The following is a 19,644-nucleotide window of genomic DNA, read 5'->3' as shown; positions in this document are numbered from 1 at the left end:
AACCGAAGAAGTAAAATACATGGGCGGAGTTTAATTAAATCTAAATGCATGGGCGGAGTTTAATGAAATCTAAATACATGGGCGGAGTTTAATTAAATCTAAATACATGGGCGGAGTTTAATTAAATCTAAATGCATGGGCGGAGTTTAATTAAATCTAAATGCATGGGCGGAGTTTAATTAAATTTCTGTGGAGTTAAGTTAACACCGATCGAATCAACTCTGCCAAATAACTCCAACACTGAACACAATTTAAATCCGAATGTGTTAAAATGACACTTTGAGAGTGAAAATCAACTCTGAAATGTTTAACTCTGAAATTCCAACACTCCAGTTTTTGCTGTGTAGTAGGTCCACTAATTAGGGTTGATCACCCGCAGCTGTAGGCTGGCTTATTTAAGCCAGCTCCGCACAGCAGCGGGTGTCGCACATTTTGTTTGTTTTCGCTCTCTCAGTGGCAGCTCGTCCACGCTCTTTTAGCCTTAGGTGGCCCACGCCTACTCGAGCTCACCCAAGGTAGTCGATCAGTAGCGGATTATGTTATTGAGTTTCGAACGCTAGCAGCAGAGTGTGGTTGGGATGAGGGAGCCCTTACCGCCATTTTTCATCGTGGTCTCTCAGGTAGGGTTAAGGACGAGCTGGCTACTAGGGACCCCCCCTACTACGCTTAAGGCCTTTTACACGCTGGCGACGTCCATCGACACTCGCCTTCGCCAGCGTGCGCGAGAACGGAGTACCTGTCCTCCGTTTGTTCGCGCGCAGGCTCCTCCTAGAGTCTCTCCACCCGAACCGGATCCCGAACCCATGCAGCTTGGGTCGACGGGACCTGATGCCCTTCCGGCATCAGGCTCATCCTCCCGACCCAGACAACCTTTAAACAGGTAGGCCGCTCTCGTGCCAGGGAGACGAGAGAGGGCCTAACTAACATCCCTACTCAGGGCCTGTTCCTATCGGCCCGGTTGTCTTGGGGTTCGGGAAACACAAACCTTAGGGTTTGTGTGGATTCGGGGGCGGTACAGAGCTTTATGGGCGTTACAACCCTTAACGTTGCGTCTAGATGACCACGAGGAACGGATCACCTTGTTAGTGACTCACGTTCCTCACCTCCAGGTGGTCTTGGGGCATTCGTGGCTGCAAAGACACAACCCCCAGATCGACTGGGCCTCCGGGTCAATCTTCATCTGGGGAACACGGTGCCGAGGTTCGTGCTTGCTTCAGGCTGGCGCGAATCCCGACCCGCCAGTACCCAAAATGGAGACCCCGGATCTGGCCACAGTTCCTCCTGTGTACCATGATTTACGGGAGGTTTTTAGCAAGTCCCGGGCGCAGGACTTGCCCCCCCACAGACCGTTCGACTGCGCCATTAATTTGTTGCCCGGCACTACTCCCCCTAGAGGGCGCCTTTTCTCGCTCTCCGGCCCAGAAAAGGTAGCTATGGAGGAGTATGTGCGCGAGGCCCTTAAACAGGGGTTCATCCGTCCTTCGTTCTCCCCAGCCGGGTCAGGGTTCTTTTTTGTGAACAAGAAGGACGGCACTTTGCGCCCGTGTCGACTACCGCGGTCTGAATACCATAACGATCAAGGACCGCTGCCGCTGATGGCCACGGCTTTCGAAGCCCTTCAGCGAGCATCTATTTTTACGAAGCTCGATTTACGCAGCGCGTACAATTTGATCCGGATCCGGCAGGGGGATGAATTGAAGACCGCGTTCATTACGCCCACTGGCCACTATGAGTATCTGGTGATGCCATTCGGGTTAATGAATTCCCCCGCAGTCTTCCAGAGGTTTATCAACGAGGTCTTGTGGGAGACTCTTGATAAATTCGTCTACGTTTATATAGACGATATCCTTATCTTTAGTCGGTCCATCGACGAGCAAATAGGGCATGTCCGACGGGTTCTCCAGCTTTTGCTCGATCACCATTTGTTCGTCAAGCTGGAGAAGTCTGTCTTTCACTCCCCCACGGTTTCGTTCCTGGGGTTCGTAGTGTCAGAGGGCACCCTTCGCATGGACCCGGCTAAAGTTGTTGCTGTGGAGAAGTGGCCAACTCCAAGTTCTGTACGCCAGATGCAAAGGTTTTTGGGCTTTGCAAATTTTTTCCGGCGTTTCATTCAGAACTTTAGCTCTGTCGCTGCACCGTTAACGGCCCTTACTGGTAAGGGTTCTTTCAAGTGGTCGGTGCAGGCCCAACAAGCTTTTGACAAGCTAAAAGCTCTCTTGACAACTGCTCCAGTTTTGCAGTTGCCTGACCCTGAGGAACCCTTCGTGGTCGAAGTGGACGCCTCAGAGATTGGGGTAGGGGCAATCTTGTCCCAGAGAGTGGGGCCAGGAAAGAAGCTGCATCCGTGTGCCTTCTTTTCGCACCGCCTGACTCCGGCTGAGCGGAATTACCCGGTCGGAGACAGGGAACTTCTAGCCATTAAGTTGGCTTTAGAGGAGTGGCGACACTGGCTCGAGGGGGCCAAACATCCTTTTCTTGTCTGGACAGATCACAAAAATTTGTCATTTATCCAGCAAGTTAAGAGGATGAATTCTCATCAGGCCCGGTGGTCCTTATTTTTTGGTAGGTTCCACTTCACACTGTCGTATAGACCGGGATCCAAAAACACTAAACCGGATGCCCTGTCTAGACAGTGGGAACCGACTAGGCCGGAGACCGGACCTGATCCCGTGATCCCCTCGACCCAGATAGCATCTCAAAGGTCATTCGGGACGCCCAAAGGGCCGAACCCGACCCCGGTGGGGGACCTCCTGACTGGCTGTATGTACCCTCCACTGTACGCCGTCAGGTTTTTGAGTGGGCTCATGCTTCCCCGTTTGCGGTGCACCCAGGCGTGACTAAGTCCCTGGAGTTGCTGCGCCGAAGATTTTGGTGGCTGGGGATGGAGAACCAGGTACGTGACTTTGTCCGTGCCTGCTCTGTGTGCGCTCTGAATAAGAGCCCCAGAGAGCGCCCGAGGGGCCTTCTCCATCCGTTGCCGATACCTACAACACCGTGGTCCCATATCGCCCTGGACTTTGTGACAGGCTTGCCAAAGTCCAGAGGGTTCACGGCGGTATTGGTAATTGTCGACCGGTTTACCAAGTCTTGCCTGTTTGTTCCGCTGCCCAAGCTACCATCCGCCATGGGTACTGCGCAGATCATACTGCAACATGTGGTGAGAGCACATGGGGTCCCATCAGACATTGTGTCTGATCGGGGCCCGCAGTTTGTGAGCCAGTGCTGGCGGGCCTTTTGCCAACTTATTGGCGCTAAGGCCAGCTTATCCTCAGGGTATCACCCTGAGTCGAACGGGCAGTCGGAGAGGCTGATCCAGGATCTGAGCAAGATGCTCAGATGTCTGACGGCAGGGAATCCGACCACGTGGTCGGATAAATTATTGTGGGCAGAATTTGCTCACAATACCATGCATCACTCGGCAATTGGTATGTCACCGTTTGAAGCTCAGTTCGGGTACCCTCCGCCGCTCTTTCCTGAGCAGGAGCAGCAGGTAGCGGTCCCGTCTGTACAGCTTCATGTCCGCCGCTGCCGCGCCACCTGGCATAAAGCAAGGCAGGCACTTGTGGCCACCCAGCGCTCCATGAAGCGCAATGCTGACCGCAGGCGGCAGCCGGCTCTCACCTTCCGGCCAGGCCAACGTGTGCTTGTTTCGACAAGGAATCTCCCCGTTCGAGGTGCTCCTCACAAGTTGGCACCCAAGTACATTGGTCCGTTCAAGGTGGTAAAGCGGATCAACCCGGTGACTTATAGGTTGGAGCTTCCTCCCCGGATGAAAGTGCATCCAACCTTCCATGTCTCCCAAATCCGACCATTTATGTGCGGGGGAGTTTCACCCCCTCCCAAACCTCCCGCCCCTCGTATCATCCAGGGTGCCCCTGCCTTTACTGTCCGCTGGCTGCTGGATAGCAGGAAGGTTCAGCGTAGCACCCAATACCTGGTGGATTGGGAAGGTTACGGCCCTGAGGAACGTTCATGGGTACCGGCTCGTCAGATCCTGGACCCTGAACTGATCCGCGAGTTCCGACGGAACCGAGCTGCGGGTCTTGGGACCTCAGGAGCTGTCCCTAGAGGAGGGGGTTCTATTAGGTTGCCTGTTGTAGCTGGTGAACGTGCCCCGGGTTCCCAGCGAAGCAGGCGTTACAGAGCTCAGAAAACAAATACCTTAAGTAGTAGGTCCACTAATTAGGGTTGATTACCCGCAGCTGTGGGCTGGCTTATTTAAGCCAGCTCCGCACAGCAGCGGGTGTCGCACCTTTTGTTTGTTTTCGCTCTCTCAGTGGCAGCTCGTCCACGCTCTTTTAGCCTTAGGTGGTACCCCTGGTGGCACAAGGCCATTAGGGTGTGTAGACCGCAAGGTTGAGGTAGTTAGCTTTGCTTTTACCTTTCTTAGAAGTAGCGTGGTGCGACGCCGTGCAGTCCTCAAACTGCCGTTTGTTTACTCGCTTAGCATTTAGCATTAGCGGTTGCATTCAGCCCTGTGAAACGGCGCTGGTTCTCTCACCGCTATAGTACTCTTATTGAATTTAGTCATTGGATCCCACAACCACTGGGTGGCGACTCCGTAAAGCGCTCGGTTGGTCTGCCGGCAACCTCGGTTCGAATCCGCATGTGTGAGCTTGCTAAACTGAACTTGCATCTTTATCTCTTGTTTCAGATCGGTGTGCTTCAGCTACTGCGACCGTAAGCTTGTCGCGCGCCGATTGATATCTATGCTAGCCTACTGCTGTGCTGAGGCTGGTATTCAGCAGAGGTTTTCTCCCGCACCTGCTTACCGTAGCGCCTTCAGTGTCTACGCGCTTTTGTTAACCCGTGCCGTGTTGGCGCGGTAGTAACGCTCCCGGTTCTCACCTGAAAGACCGGGATGTTCGCGTCCTATCTTTTGATTTTCCGTCGGAGGTTCCGATCGGTTTTTTGGTTTCTCTTTTTATTTCTCTGTTTATTTTTCTGTTTGTTATTAATAAATAAAATTTTAGTTGTAGTTTATCTCTGCCTGTGAGTCCTCCTTTCTCCCTCATTACATTAACAAGCACAAATGTTCAATCATGTTTAATGTATTTGTCCACAAGTCAAGCAAATAGCTTGAGTGTGACTTGCAATGCCATCCATAATGAAATTACATATGATACAGTGGGGCCAAAAAGTATTTAGTCAGCCACTGATTGTGCAAGTTCTCCTACTTAGAAAGATGAGAGAGGTCTGTAATTTTCATCATAGGTACACTTCAACTATGAGAGACAAAATGAGAAAAAAATCCAGGAAATCACATTGTAGGATTTTTAAAGAATTTATTTGTAAATTATGGTGGAAAATAAGTATTTGGTCACCCACAAACAAGCAAGATTTCTGGCTCTCACTCCTGTAACTTCTTCTTTAAGAAGCTCTTCTCTCCTCCACTCGTTACCTGTATTAATGGCACCTGTTTGACCTCGTTATCTGTATAAAAGACACCTGTCCACAGCCTTAAACAGTCAGACTCCAAACTCAACCATGGCCAAGACCAAAGAAAATTGTAGACCTGCACCAGGCTGGGAAGAGTGAATCTACAATAGGCAAGCAGGTTGGTGTGAATAAATCAACCGTGGGAGCAATTGTAAGAAAATGGAAGACATACAAGACCATTGATAATCTCCCTCGATCTGGGGCTCATCCCATGGGGTCAAAATGATCATGAGAACAGTGAGCAAAAATCCCAGAACTACACGGAGGGACCTGATGAATGACCTGCTGAGAGCTGGGACCAAAGTAACAAAGGCTACCATCAGTAACACACTACGCCGAGAGGGACTCAAATCCTGCAGTGCCAGGCGTGTCCCCCTGCTTAAGCCAGTACATGTCCAGGCCCGTCTGAAGTTTGCCAGAGAGCATATGGATGATCCAGAAGAGGATTGGGAGAATATCATGTGGTCAGATGAAACCAAAATGGAACTTTTTGGTAAAAACTCAACTCGTCGTGTTTGGAGGAAGAAGAATGCTGAGTTGCATCCCAAGAACACCATACCTACTGTGAAGCATGGGGGTGGAAACATCATGCTTTGGGGCTGTTTTTCTGCAAAGGGGACAGGGCGACTGATCCGTGTTAAGGGAAGAATGAACGGGACCATGTATCGGGAGATTTTAAGCCAAAACCTCCTTCCATCAGTGAGAGCATTGAAGATGGAACGTGGCTGGGTCTTCCAGCATGACAATGATCCCAAACACACCGCTCGGGCAACGAAGGAGTGGCTCCGTGTTGCCCCAAAACATCACTGCTCTAGAGATCTGCATGGAGGAATGGGCCAAAATACCAGCTACAGTGTGTGCAAACCTGGTGAAGACTTACAGGAAACGTTTCACCTCTGTCATTGCCAACAAAGGTTATAAAGTTACAAAGTATTGAGTTGAACTTTTGTTATTGACCAAATACTTATTTTCCACCATAATTTACAAATAAATTCTTTAAAAATCCTACAATGTGATTTCCTGGATTTTTTTTCTCATTTTGTCTCTCATAGTTGAAGTGTACCTATGATGAAAATTACAGACCTCTCTCATCTTTCTAAGTAGGATAACTTGCACAATCAGTGGCTGACTAAATACTTTTTGGCCCCACTGTACCAGTGCTGGATGGCTCAAGGTGCAGGGTATTTGGACCTGGTTGCTGGCTGTCTTCAGGTATAACAGTTATTATCCCAACAGGAGTCTGCAAGAAATCTGTAACAGCCTCTGAATCCTGCAGACAAAAATACTGTAAAGGATCTGGATAATCTAGGGCAGATGAAATGATTTTGTCATTTATACATGTGCATGTTTACAGTACAGTGAAATTGTTTATTCGCCTTATTGTGTCTCTGATGTTTGTAGACATGTTGCAGTATGTGCAAAGAGTAAAATTTGAAGTATATTTAAAAGCTGATTTAAAATGTTGCCGACCTTGCAACCAGTAAATATAACCATAATCACAAAGCACAGCCAGCCGTTCTCTTATTGTGTATAGCGAGTCTGTCAGACTAAAGCATTTGTTTAATGTTCGAATTTTAATTACTGGCAGTTATTGCTTTAGACAAATAAAATTGTCAAATGAAAAGCAGTTGCGACTAAGGAAACAACTAACAAATGTTACTAAGTTAAATGACTTACCTACTCAGAAAAAGTTATGCTTCTAATGAGTGAGTCCTGCATCTGGAAAGTTCTCCTACTTTGCTTCTTTGCACATGCGCACTGAAAAGTGCAGCCTGAAACGTGTATACTCAGACTACTTTACTTAAACATTTCTAGTTTTAAAACTTTTTCATACGAAATTATTACATTACTTAAATTACACGAGTGTCACGTGGGAGAAAGGAGGACTCAAATGCAGAGATCAAATTAAAAAATAATTTTATTTTTTAAAGACAAATGAAATATAAACAGAGAAAAAATGAGACAAACAAAACCCAATCGGAAACTCCGACAGAAGCTGCTGGCGCTGCAGGCAACGAAAACTGAAAAGGAAAAGAAATAGAATGCTGGATGCGAACCCCGGTCGTCTGGGCGAGAGCCGGGCGCGATACCACCGCGCTATTATAGCACGAGTGAGAGAGTGTGTGTGTGAGTGTGTGTGTGTGTGTGTGTGTGTGTGTGTGTGTGTGTGTGTGTGTGTGTGTGTGTGTGTGTGTGTGTGTGTGTGTGTGTGTGTGTGTGTGTGTGTGTGTGTGTGTGTGTGTGTGTGTGTGTGTGTGTGTGTGTGTGTGTGTGTGTGTGTGTGTGTGTGTGTGTGTGTGTGTGTGTGTGTGTGTGTGTGTGTGTGTGTGTGTGTGTGTGTGTGTGTGTGTGTGTGTGTGTGTGTGTGTGTGTGTGTGTGTGTGTGTGTGTGTGTGTGTGTGTGTAAAAGCACTAAAGACGCTACAGAGAGCTGACGTGGGAGGATGAAAACCTCCCACTGAACGCTAGCCCCAGCAAAGCGGTTGGCTAGAGTAGGTAGCGATCGGCGAGCATTTCGCTTAGGGTTGCAGCAGTGGAAGCGCACCTATCTGAAAAAAGAGAAAGACAAAGATTCAGTCAAGCTCATAGATGCGGATTCGAACCGGGGTTGCTGGCGGTATAATCAAACACTTAACGGCGTCGCAACCCAGCGGTTCCAGAACCCAATTGCAATAAGAGTTAAATGCACTATAGCGGGGATCACGGCAAGCGCTATAGCCTAGCGCTGATGAAAACCACTAGTGCTAAATGCTAAGAGTGAAAACAATAACAGCGCGAGGGCTGCACGGCGTCGCACCACGCTAACTCTAACAGAGGTAAAAGCAAAAGACTAACTACCTCGACCTTACGGTCTACACACCCGAATGGCCTTGTGCCACCAGGGGTACCACCTAGTCCTAAGAAAGGAGCGTGGACGAGCTGCCACGTGAGGGAAAGAAAACCAAAGGTGCGACACCCGCTGCTGCACGGAGCTGGCTTAAATAAGCCGGTCCACAGCTGCGGGTGATCAGCCCTAATTAGAGGACCTACTACTTAAGGCCTTTGTTTTCTGAGCTCTGTAACACCTGCTTCGCTGGGAACTCGGGGTGCATTCACCAGCTACTGCAGGCTTCCTAATAATGAGTATATATATATATACTGTATATACAAAACGTTCCGTGAGAAGACCGTGCTGTTATCACGAATATCAGCACGGTCTTTTCACACCATAACTGTGTTACTCCGCTGACGTGTTGCCATTAACGACAAGCTTCATGCACACAAACGCGCACGCAGGCGACACAGCCTTTATTCCCCGATCGCGTTTTAAATCCGTTATCTGATATACAATCTAGCGCACTGTGTAGGGAACATAAATCAATTGTCTAATTCACTATCTAGTGCACTATGTAGGGAACATATATCTGTAATCTGATACACAATCTAGTGCACTATGTAGGGAACATTAATGTGTTTGTAACAGTTAGCTTAATAGCCCAGTTAGCAGCTCACACAACCTCTCCTGTTCTATTGCTTAATTAACATGTCACTACCAGGATAGGCCACAGGTGTGTTCAGAATGGTCTACCATCCAAAAAATAGTTGGTCAGTGATGGGTTATGTATAATAGAAATGTCAATATTTTTATATATTAAATGTCAATACTTTATTCAGTGTTGTGTGTGAAACATAAAGGACAAAAAAACTGTGGAATACTGATTCCATTTACCTTCTCAAAAACACCAACTACAACTGTTGTTCAAGACCTGATAACTACAGGTATATAATTTGACCTATATACATGTACAGTGTATCACAAAAGTGAGTACACCCCTCACATTTCTGCAGATATTTAAGTATATCTTTTCATGGGACAACACTGACAAAATGACACTTTGACACAATGAAAAGTAGTCTGTGTGCAGCTTATATAACAGTGTAAATTTATTCTTCCCTCAAAATAACTCAATATACAGCCATTAATGTCTAAACCACCGGCAACAAAAGTGAGTACACCCCTTAGTGAAAGTTCCTGAAGTGTCAATATTTTGTGTGGCCACCATTATTTCCCAGAACTGCCTTAACTCTCCTGGGCATGGAGTTTACCAGAGCTTCACAGGTTGCCACTGGAATGCTTTTCCACTCCTCCATGACGACATCACAGAGCTGGCGGATATTCGAGACTTTGCGCTCCTCCACCTTCCGCTTGAGGATGCCCCAAAGATGTTCTATTGGGTTTAGGTCTGGAGACATGCTTGGCCAGTCCATCACCTTTACCCTCAGCCTCTTCAATAAAGCAGTGGTCGTCTTAGAGGTGTGTTTGGGGTCATTATCATGCTGGAACACTGCCCTGCGACCCAGTTTCCGGAGGGAGGGGATCATGCTCTGCTTCAGTATTTCACAGTACATATTGGAGTTCATGTGTCCCTCAATGAAATGTAACTCCCCAACACCTGCTGCACTCATGCAGCCCAGACCATGGCATTCCCACCACCATGCTTGACTGTAGGCATGACACACTTATCTTTGTACTCCTCACCTGATTGCCGCCACACATGCTTGAGACCATCTGAACCAAACAAATTAATCTTGGTCTCATCAGACCATAGGATATGGTTCCAGTAATCCATGTCCTTTGTTGACATGTCTTCAGCAAACTGTTTGCGGGCTTTCTTGTGTAGAGACTTCAGAAGAGGCTTCCTTCTGGGGTGACATCCATGCAGACCAATTTGATGTAGTGTGCGGCATATGGTCTGAGCACTGACAGGCTGACCCCCCACCTTTTCAATCTCTGCAGCAATGCTGACAGCACTCCTGCGCCTATCTTTCAAAGACAGCAGTTGGATGTGACGCTGAGCACGTGCACTCAGCTTCTTTGGACGACCAACGCGAGGTCTGTTCTGAGTGGACCCTGCTCTTTTAAAACGCTGGATGATCTTGGCCACTGTGCTGCAGCTCAGTTTCAGGGTGTTGGCAATCTTCTTGTAGCCTTGGCCATCTTCATGTAGTGCAACAATTCGTCTTTTAAGATCCTCAGAGAGTTCTTTGCCATGAGGTGCCATGTTGGAACTTTCAGTGACCAGTATGAGAGAGTGTGAGAGCTGTACTACTAAATTGAACACACCTGCTCCCTATGCACACCTGAGACCTAGTAACACTAACGAGTCACATGACATTTTGGAGGGAAAATGACAAGCAGTGCTCAATTTGGACATTTAGGGGTGTAGTCTCTTAGGGGTGTACTCACTTTTGTTGCTGGTGGTTTAGACATTAATGGCTGTATATTGAGTTATTTTGAGGGAAGAATAAATGTACACTGTTATATAAGCTGCACACAGACTACTTTTCATTGTGTCAAAGTGTCATTTTGTCAGTGTTGTCCCATGAAAAGATATACTTAGATATCTGCAGAAATGTGAGGGGTGTACTCACTTTTGTGATACACTGTATATATAAAGATGATATACATATAAATAGTGTCTAATTTAAATAGTCTGCATATACAATTTATTGTGCATTACTGAAAGAATGTTAATTAATACAGTAAGTAATTAATTAGTGAACAGCATTACTTAATAGTATGTTTGTTGTTAACAACTGTCTTTATTAATGGCTATTCATATGTCACTCATTAATTTGTTAATGTATACATATCATTAATTCATGATGCACTAATTATTAGTTGATGTATTAACTCATTGTTAATATACTGGTAGTTAAGTGTTAGTATATGCTTCGTTATGTACCCATATTGTAAAGTGTTACCGTTGATTCCTTTAACACACTTCAAAAGTTGGAACAGAGGCAAAATAAGAGTAAAATTCAGGAGTATTCAGATGACACCAGTGTAACACAACATTCCACATTCTAAAATGGTATCGACATGTGTCCTAATTCTAGCACGGGGCCAATTGTGAACTGTGGGAAGATTTCTCTGTTTGAAAAACATTCATAAGAGGTTCATAATACTTCACGAGTTATTTTACTCAAATGTGTGTAAAAAATTTTGTGCTTTACTGTGTTTAAAATGGGAGGTCATGTTTAAAAGTTCAAACAATTTTCTTGGTCTCCCTGCAGCTAATCACTAATCTAGAAGGGAAGTTATATTATAGGGGGATCTGTCCTCTAACTGACCAGTTAATACTACCCTTATTGAAAGACACATTTCTCCTCTTTATTTTCTCAAAGTTTAAAGATATGCAACCAGTCCAACTGGAGCTACTAAAATTGCCCTGAATGTGTGTGTAAAGCATCAGAAGAATTCTAAACATGTGCATATGAACAAAAAGCACGAAAGTTGATCAGTGACAACAATGGATAGGCAACACAACACCACAAAAAGAATGCTGCAGGAACCATAAACCAGATCATCAGGAAACATCATGGAAAAAACATCTGCTTCATATTGAAGTGCTGAAAAAGACCAACTTTTATAAAAAAAATACTATTTAATAAGGTTATAAGAGAATAGAATTTAAACTATTATAAGCAAAATAAAGAATGCATAAAATATTTTGAATTATGTTGTCAGGAAGCTCACTGCAAGTTACTGGAGCATTAATAAAGCACACTAAGAGGATCAGCTTTAGTGTTGGGGGTTCCTTCTCAGGAAGACCACCCATACAAAGAAGGAGGAAGTGGAAAAAGGAACAGCAAGATTGGGGATGAATAATGTGGGTGATTAGTAAGTACACCTGTGGATCTGCTAAAGCTGAAATATAAAACCTCTATACCCATTTCCCCCCCGAGTTTCATCTTTACTGTGTCTGATGACATGATAAGTGAGAATCTAATAATCAATCAGCTTAAACTCATCTGGACTCACACATTATCCTTGCTGCCAACACAAACCTGTTGGAGAGCTCTGGTGCTCAGGTTTTCAAAGGCAACTGACCAGTCATAGCCATGTTCATCTGACAAAACCAGCAAAGCCAGCAAACAGTCAGTAAATGGGTGTACAGGAACCTTCTGATCACTAAAACGTTGCTGGGGTTGGCACACAGTACCCTGCTAAGCTTTAATAAATGAACTGTCTGATACAGCAGGTAAAACATGTAAAAAAACACAAAAACAAGGTATCAGGAAAAAAATCCTCAAGGAATCAAAATCCTAAATCAGAAAAATGTTGGGACAGGATGGAAAATGCAAATAAAAACACCCAGCTTTCCCACATTTATTTTGAACCCAAGATACTTAATGTTTTGTTTTGTGAACTTTATTTCATTCATTAATAAACAAACATTCCTGCATTTCCGGCCTGCAACACATTCCAAAAACCGTTGGAACAGTCCAGTACTCGTACCCTCTTCTTCTGCAGTCATGCCTTTCTAATGTGTGCAGCAGGTGGTTTTGCATCGTCTTGTTGAAAAATGCTGGACGTCCCTGGAAAAGACGACGTCTTGAAGGCAGCACATGTTGCTCTAAGATCTCAATGTACTTTACTGTATTAATGCTGCATCACAGAGTGTAAATGATCTTTACCATGTGCACTGACACACCCCCATACCATGACACACCCTGGTACTGACACACCCCCATACCATGACAGACCCTGGTACTGACACACCCCTATACCATGACAGACCCTGGTACTGACACACCCCTATACCATGACAGACCCTGGTACTGACACACCCCCATACCATGAAACACCCTGGTACTGACACACCCCTATACCATGACAGACCCTGGTACTGACACACCCCCATACCATGACAGACCCTGGTACTGACACACCCCCATACCATGAAACACCCTGGTACTGACACACCCCTATACCATGACAGACCCTGGTACTGACACATCCCCATACCATGACACACCCTGGTACTGACACACCCCCATACCATGACAGACCCTGGTACTGACACACCCCCATACCATGACACACCCTGGTACTGACACACCCCCATACCATGACAGACCCTAGTACTGACACACCCCCATACCATGACACACCCTGGTACTGACACACCCCCATACCATGACAGACCCTGGTACTGACACACCCCCATACCATGACAGACCCTGGTACTGACACACCTCATACCATGACACACCCTGGTACTGATACACCCCCATACCATTACACACCCTGGTACTGACACACCTCATACCATTACACACCCTGGTACTGATACACCCCCATACCATGACACACCCTGGTACTGACACACCCCCATACCATGACAGACCCTGGTACTGACACACCCCCATACCATGACAGACCCTGGTACTGACACACCCCCATACCATGACAGACCCTGGTACTGACACACCCCCATACCATGACACACCCTGGTACTGACACACCTCATATCATTACACACCCTGGTACTGACACACCGCATACCATTACACACCCTGGTACTGACACACCTCATACCATTACACACCCTGGTACTGACACACCTCATACCATTACACACGCTGGTACTGACACACCTCATACCATTACACACCCTGGTACTGACACACCTCATACCATGACACACCCTGGTACTGATACACCCCCATACCATTACACACCCTGGTACTGACACACCTCATACCATTACACACCCTGGTACTGACACACCTCATACCATGACACACCCTGGTACTGACACACCTCATACCATGACACACCCTGGTACTGATACACCCCCATACCATTACACACCCTGGTACTGACACACCTCATACCATTACACACCCTGGTACTGACACACCTCATACCATGACACACCCTGGTACTGATACACCCCCATACCATGACACACCCTGGTACTGACACACCCCCATACCATGACACACCCTGGTACTGACACCCCACCATACCATGACACACCCTGGTACTGACACACCCCCATACCATGACACACCCTGGTACTGACACACCCCCATACCATGACACACCCTGGTACTGATACACCCCCATACCATGACACACCCTGGTACTGACACACCCCCATACCATGACACACCCTGGTACTGACACCCCACCATACCATGATACACCCTGGTACTGACACACCCCCATACCATGACACACCCTGGTACTGACACACCCCCATACCATGACACACCCTGGTACTGACACCCCACCATACCATGACACACCCTGTTACTGACACACCCCCATACCATGATACACCCTGATACTGACACACCTCATACCATTACACACCCTGGTACTGACACACCCCCATACCATGACACACCCTGGTACTGACACACCTCATATCATTACACACCCTGGTACTGACACACCCCCATACCATTACACACCCTGGTACTGACACACGTCATACCGTTACACACCCTGGTACTGACACAGCCCATACCATGACAGACCCTGGTACTGACACACCTCATACCATTACACACCCTGGTACTGACACACCCCCATACCATGACAGACCCTGGACTTGTTGCTGATAACAGTCTGGATGGCTCTTTTCATCTTTGGTCTAGAGCACAGTGTCCGTTTCATTGTTGGCATCAAATTCTAAACATGTTTATATGAACAAAATACAATAAAGTTGATCAGTGAAAACATTTTTCTGCAACTTTTTCTTTCCACTTTTCCAAGGTTTGGGAGAAATACTACAGTTTACCCAGTGTCCAATAATTTCTGAAAATAAAATTTGTAGAAACGTTTAACAGCTTTTTTTATTGGGTTGAAAGTTAAAATTATCTTTTTTCTTTCTTTTTTGTGTTTTTTCTATAATATTTTTGATCACTTTCTTTAGTTAAACCCACAGTGTGTAACACTCCTGTATGTTCACCCTGGAACTTTTCTAATGTCTAAATATTATAAAATTGAAATTGAAAATGTAAAACCTGTCAATAGCACCAACGTCATGCAAACAAAGGACAAAACATTTCAGATTCCTGCAAATCATGTGATTAGCTACTAAGTCAATAAAACCTGAGAAGAAAATGTAATTTACACCTGTCACTGTGTGAGGAGTGACCCTAATATAATCCATGCACTTTTCCTTGTTCCTGTACCAGCCAACAAAACCACCGTTGTTATAGTATTTAGGTCAGGAGTGAAGTTGTGTTTTTTATATATAAAAGTGGCTTATAATCAGGTCATGGAAAGATAAAGTCAGATTTTTTTCTGATGCGTGTTTGTGTAAATATACAAAGAACGTGTACATTTTAATTTCTTTTTATAGCTACAGCTGTTTGATGTGTCTCTTATAAATACTGATGAAGTTCACAGATCCTTTGGCCTTTAATATTGTGGTCAGGTGCATCAAGCTGCAATTTGAATAGATTGGACATAGTTTGGAAAGGCAGTACCTTTGGTCATAAATTTTTCACTTCAAATTCCAAAGTAGAAAAACAAGAAAACGGGGCGTTGTTAGTCTTTCGTTTGAAAGATAAAAATCAAATAACAAACAAGCAGAAATTGATAAACTGCTCGTATTTTATTTTTCCAAAATCATCATTTTTCTTATCAGTTCAACCGGAAATAAACACATAAGCGTGTTCATGTGCTGATAGGCGTCTATTTACTTCATATAAACAGTGTAAATCAAGCACAAGTGTTGCGAAGACAGCAAAAAGTCAAAATATTTGTGTCTGTCGTACTTTTTCCTGCCCTTATAATTCACACAAGAACAATTTTCCTTAAAAAAAAAAAAGTTATTCTAAAAAAAACAATGTTGTTTACAAACGTCTCATCGTCATCACAACATTTACATGAATAATTTTTTTACTGTGTAGGACTCAGTTCTGTAATACAGGCAGAACTGGTCACGTCACTGTGTAACTAGTACAACATTTAATACATTTTAATCAGCGTTCTGCTTCATGCACTTTTAAGAAACAGCTTTAACTAAAAATGAACCAAATAACTTTTTAAAATATATTTAATTGTTGTTGCTCCTTGTTTACTGCAGAATCAGTTTTTTTTTTCATGTTTGGATGTTTATTGACCGAGAAAAAGAAATACGAATTATTTTTACACTCGTGTTAGATTTACACTGTTTATATATGAAATACACGCATGTCAGCACATGTACACACTTGTGTGTTTATTTCCGGTTGAAGTGATAAAAAATGTTGATTTCGGAAAATTAAAATACTTTAAAAAAGTTTTTCATTTTCTTCTTGTTTGTTATTTAACTTTTGATCTTAAAAGGAAAAACAAATAATGCCCCGTTTCCCCATTTTTAAACACTGAAATAACTTACCCGTCATTATCTGTCAAATAGGGCCAGTGATAGCTCAGTGGTTAAGGTACTGGACTAGTAAATAGAAGGTTGCTGGTTCAAGCCCCGCCACCACCAAGTTGCCACTGTCGGGTCCCTGAGCAAGGCCCTTAATCCTCAATTGCTCATCGTGTTCCGCTCACTGTGTAAGTCGCTTTGGATAAAAGTGTCTGCTAAATGCTGAAAATGTAAATGTCAAATAATTTGGTAATCTGGTGCTCTCATGTTTGGCGGATTTGCTGACATGACATGTTTGCTTCTGCGCCTGCTGACTGCCCACCCCGACTATAGTTTGGGGGTTCTAGGTTATAATAACTTGTGGTGATCAGGGACGTCGGATTGCTGTCGTTCTGCTTATCTCGTCTGATCACTCAGGTTTGATGACGGTGGTGGAGGTACATTTTAACGCCATTTGCTGTTTTTTTACCCTGAGGTGGTCTGACGGAAACCTGTTTACCCACCCGAGGTTGAATCCTGCAAGTCGAGACTGAAGTGCCAACAGTGCTGCTCCTGCTAGATGTGAACGGGCGTGTTTGCACCAAGAATGTCCAGAACTTTATTACAGACTGGACTGAATAATGAAGAACTGAAGATTTTTTTTGCTAGATATTTTTTGCTGTTAGTTCAATTTAATTTTATGTTTGTGTGTTTTGTCTACTTTGAAGTCTAATATTCTCCAGACCATCCAAGGAGGATGGAGGTCCTCTGTGTCTCTCTAAAATCGCTGTTTAAACCTTCACATGATCTGTACCTTCACAAAGTTTTAATCCACAACACATGTTTGATTCAAGGTTCAGGAGAACGCCACAAGTTACCAACATTTTGTTGGTAGTGGTGATCCCTTAGTGCCACATCACACACATTTGTTAACAAAACGATTTAAAATGTTTAAATAATAAAATAGAGTAAATATATCATATATAGTATTAACGTCACTGTAGTACCATCATAAAGACGTGAGCAGAGTGTTGAAGGAAGGAACTATCAGGTTTTAGTATGACTGTTCTCTTGGGCACAGCGGGAGGTCCAGTAAGACGTGCTCTCATAAATAAACACCTCTGGAATAAACTGAATTGTAGATTGTGAGCCTGACCTTGCAGTCGCTCTTTCATCTCGTTGGGAACAAATCCCCGCAGACACTCCAAAAGCTTATGTAGAGCATTACCAGGAGTGTAGATGTTTTCTATATTATATTTAGTATAAAGCGCCGTTGTTCTTTCCAGCGTCTCTATAAAGCAGCTGTATGTGTGAAGCTTAAGTGAGTTAATTAATCAGGTTTCTGTTTGTATGTGAATCACCACAGTTTTACTGCAGGGTTTTTGATTTAAGATAATTAGTTGACCTCAACGTTTTCTAAAGAGCTACAGAACTGGTTTCAGCTATTGTTTGAACATTCCTTGCGCAATTGGTTAGACACACTCGTGATCCACCCACATTTTGCCATACAATTACACATATGTAAATATACATCTATAAATAACGGTGAGAGCCGGGAGCCTGTATCAGAGTGTACAGGTGAGAGATCATCAGCACCTACAGCTAGAACTAAAATACAGAACCAGACCAAGAACTGTGAGGCGTCACAGGTAAAAATACAGCTTTTATATTTATCTTTATAAAGAAATCAACTTAATAATACACAAAAACTGCTTATATATTTATATATACATTTAAATGATTTAGCTGATTTTAGCATTTTTTTCTTTTCTTTCTTTTAGTATATATATATATATATATATATATATATATATATATATATATATTTGATACTGTATACTTTTATAAGTGGTTACACACTGTAATTTGTAATTGGTATATAAAATGGCTATTAATACTGTAATTAACACTCTGCTATAAACATTGTTATATACAGTATATTCTAATATACACTGTACATTGATGAACACACTGGTCTGTAAACACCCTAACTATACACAGTGTTATATACTTACTGTTATGTCCACACTGTTATATACTCATATATTTGGTATTGATATGTTATACACCATGTATAAACACACATGCTATGCATACACCAACGTCTAATGTTAACTGTTAATACTGCTAATATACTGTTACATGTATTGTACTATACACTATAATATGTACTGTGCTTACTGTTATACATGCACTGCAGTATACACACTGCTATAGACACTTTTATATACTATAAAATATACACAGACAAACATACACTATAATATAAACACGCTAAAATATAGACAGTCATATAGTTACTGTTATGTACACACCGTTATATACTTATATATTTGTTATATGTTATTGATATATACTGTATACTGTTAGATACTTAAACACATAAACACTATTTGATATTATCTGTTACATTTACTGTCATTTACACTGTTGTGTCCTGTACTTGCTGTTAAACGTGCACTGTAGTATACACACCCTGTACTGTATATATACTGTATATCGTTTAATATATTTTATAAATAACAGATACTGTAAATGTAAAAACGTCACCATGTTATTCATTATTAGGTAGCTGTGACAGTGATTCACGATGCCACGTTTACTCGCTCTGTGTGTGACACTACTGCTCATCATGAACAGTGAGCTCTAAAATAAATACATATCAATACTTTACATGTAGATTTAACTATACACTTTTGAATCTTTCCTCATCATTAAAGTGAAATTTTATTTATTTTATAGGTGGACGGGTGGAAGCACAAGTCACAGGTAATCTGAGGAGTCGAGTTTTTTTGTCGTGCTTCTGGAAACTTGAGATCAGTTTTTTGAAAAACCTACACAGTTCATTATTCCTATATTAACACTAATCTTTACTGATCAAAGACATTAAACACCCCAACCTCTTTCTGCAGGTCTATATTAGAGGTGTTGTCTATTATGCCAAAAATATTTGATGTAATTTTTTGCTATGCTCCAGTTTTACTGGCAATAAAACAGCCTCGGTATATAATGACAGTAGCTACAGCATTGTTGGGTTTGAATGTGTTACCTTTAATTCTAGTTGTCGTGACCAAACAAATGT

General features: G+C 43.7%; 1 protein-coding gene across 1 annotated transcript in view; it reads left to right on the top strand.

The window, feature by feature from the left end:
* Positions 1-578: 578 nt before the first annotated feature.
* LOC134302531 (alpha-tectorin-like) overlaps positions 579-19,644 on the top strand; it is a 42,758-nt gene continuing 23,692 nt past the window's right edge. Inside the window, exons 1-4 of the mRNA XM_062987669.1 lie at positions 579-620; positions 762-880; positions 1,394-2,074; positions 4,655-4,680. Coding sequence (XP_062843739.1) covers positions 579-620; positions 762-880; positions 1,394-2,074; positions 4,655-4,680 — 868 coding nt within the window. The remainder of the gene's footprint in view (positions 621-761; positions 881-1,393; positions 2,075-4,654; positions 4,681-19,644) is intronic.

Source organism: Trichomycterus rosablanca, chromosome 2, assembly GCF_030014385.1.
Source record: "Trichomycterus rosablanca isolate fTriRos1 chromosome 2, fTriRos1.hap1, whole genome shotgun sequence".
NCBI lineage: Eukaryota > Metazoa > Chordata > Actinopteri > Siluriformes > Trichomycteridae > Trichomycterus > Trichomycterus rosablanca.
The sequence above is the reverse complement of the archived record's forward strand: the minus strand, read 5'-3'. Positions and strand labels throughout refer to the sequence as shown.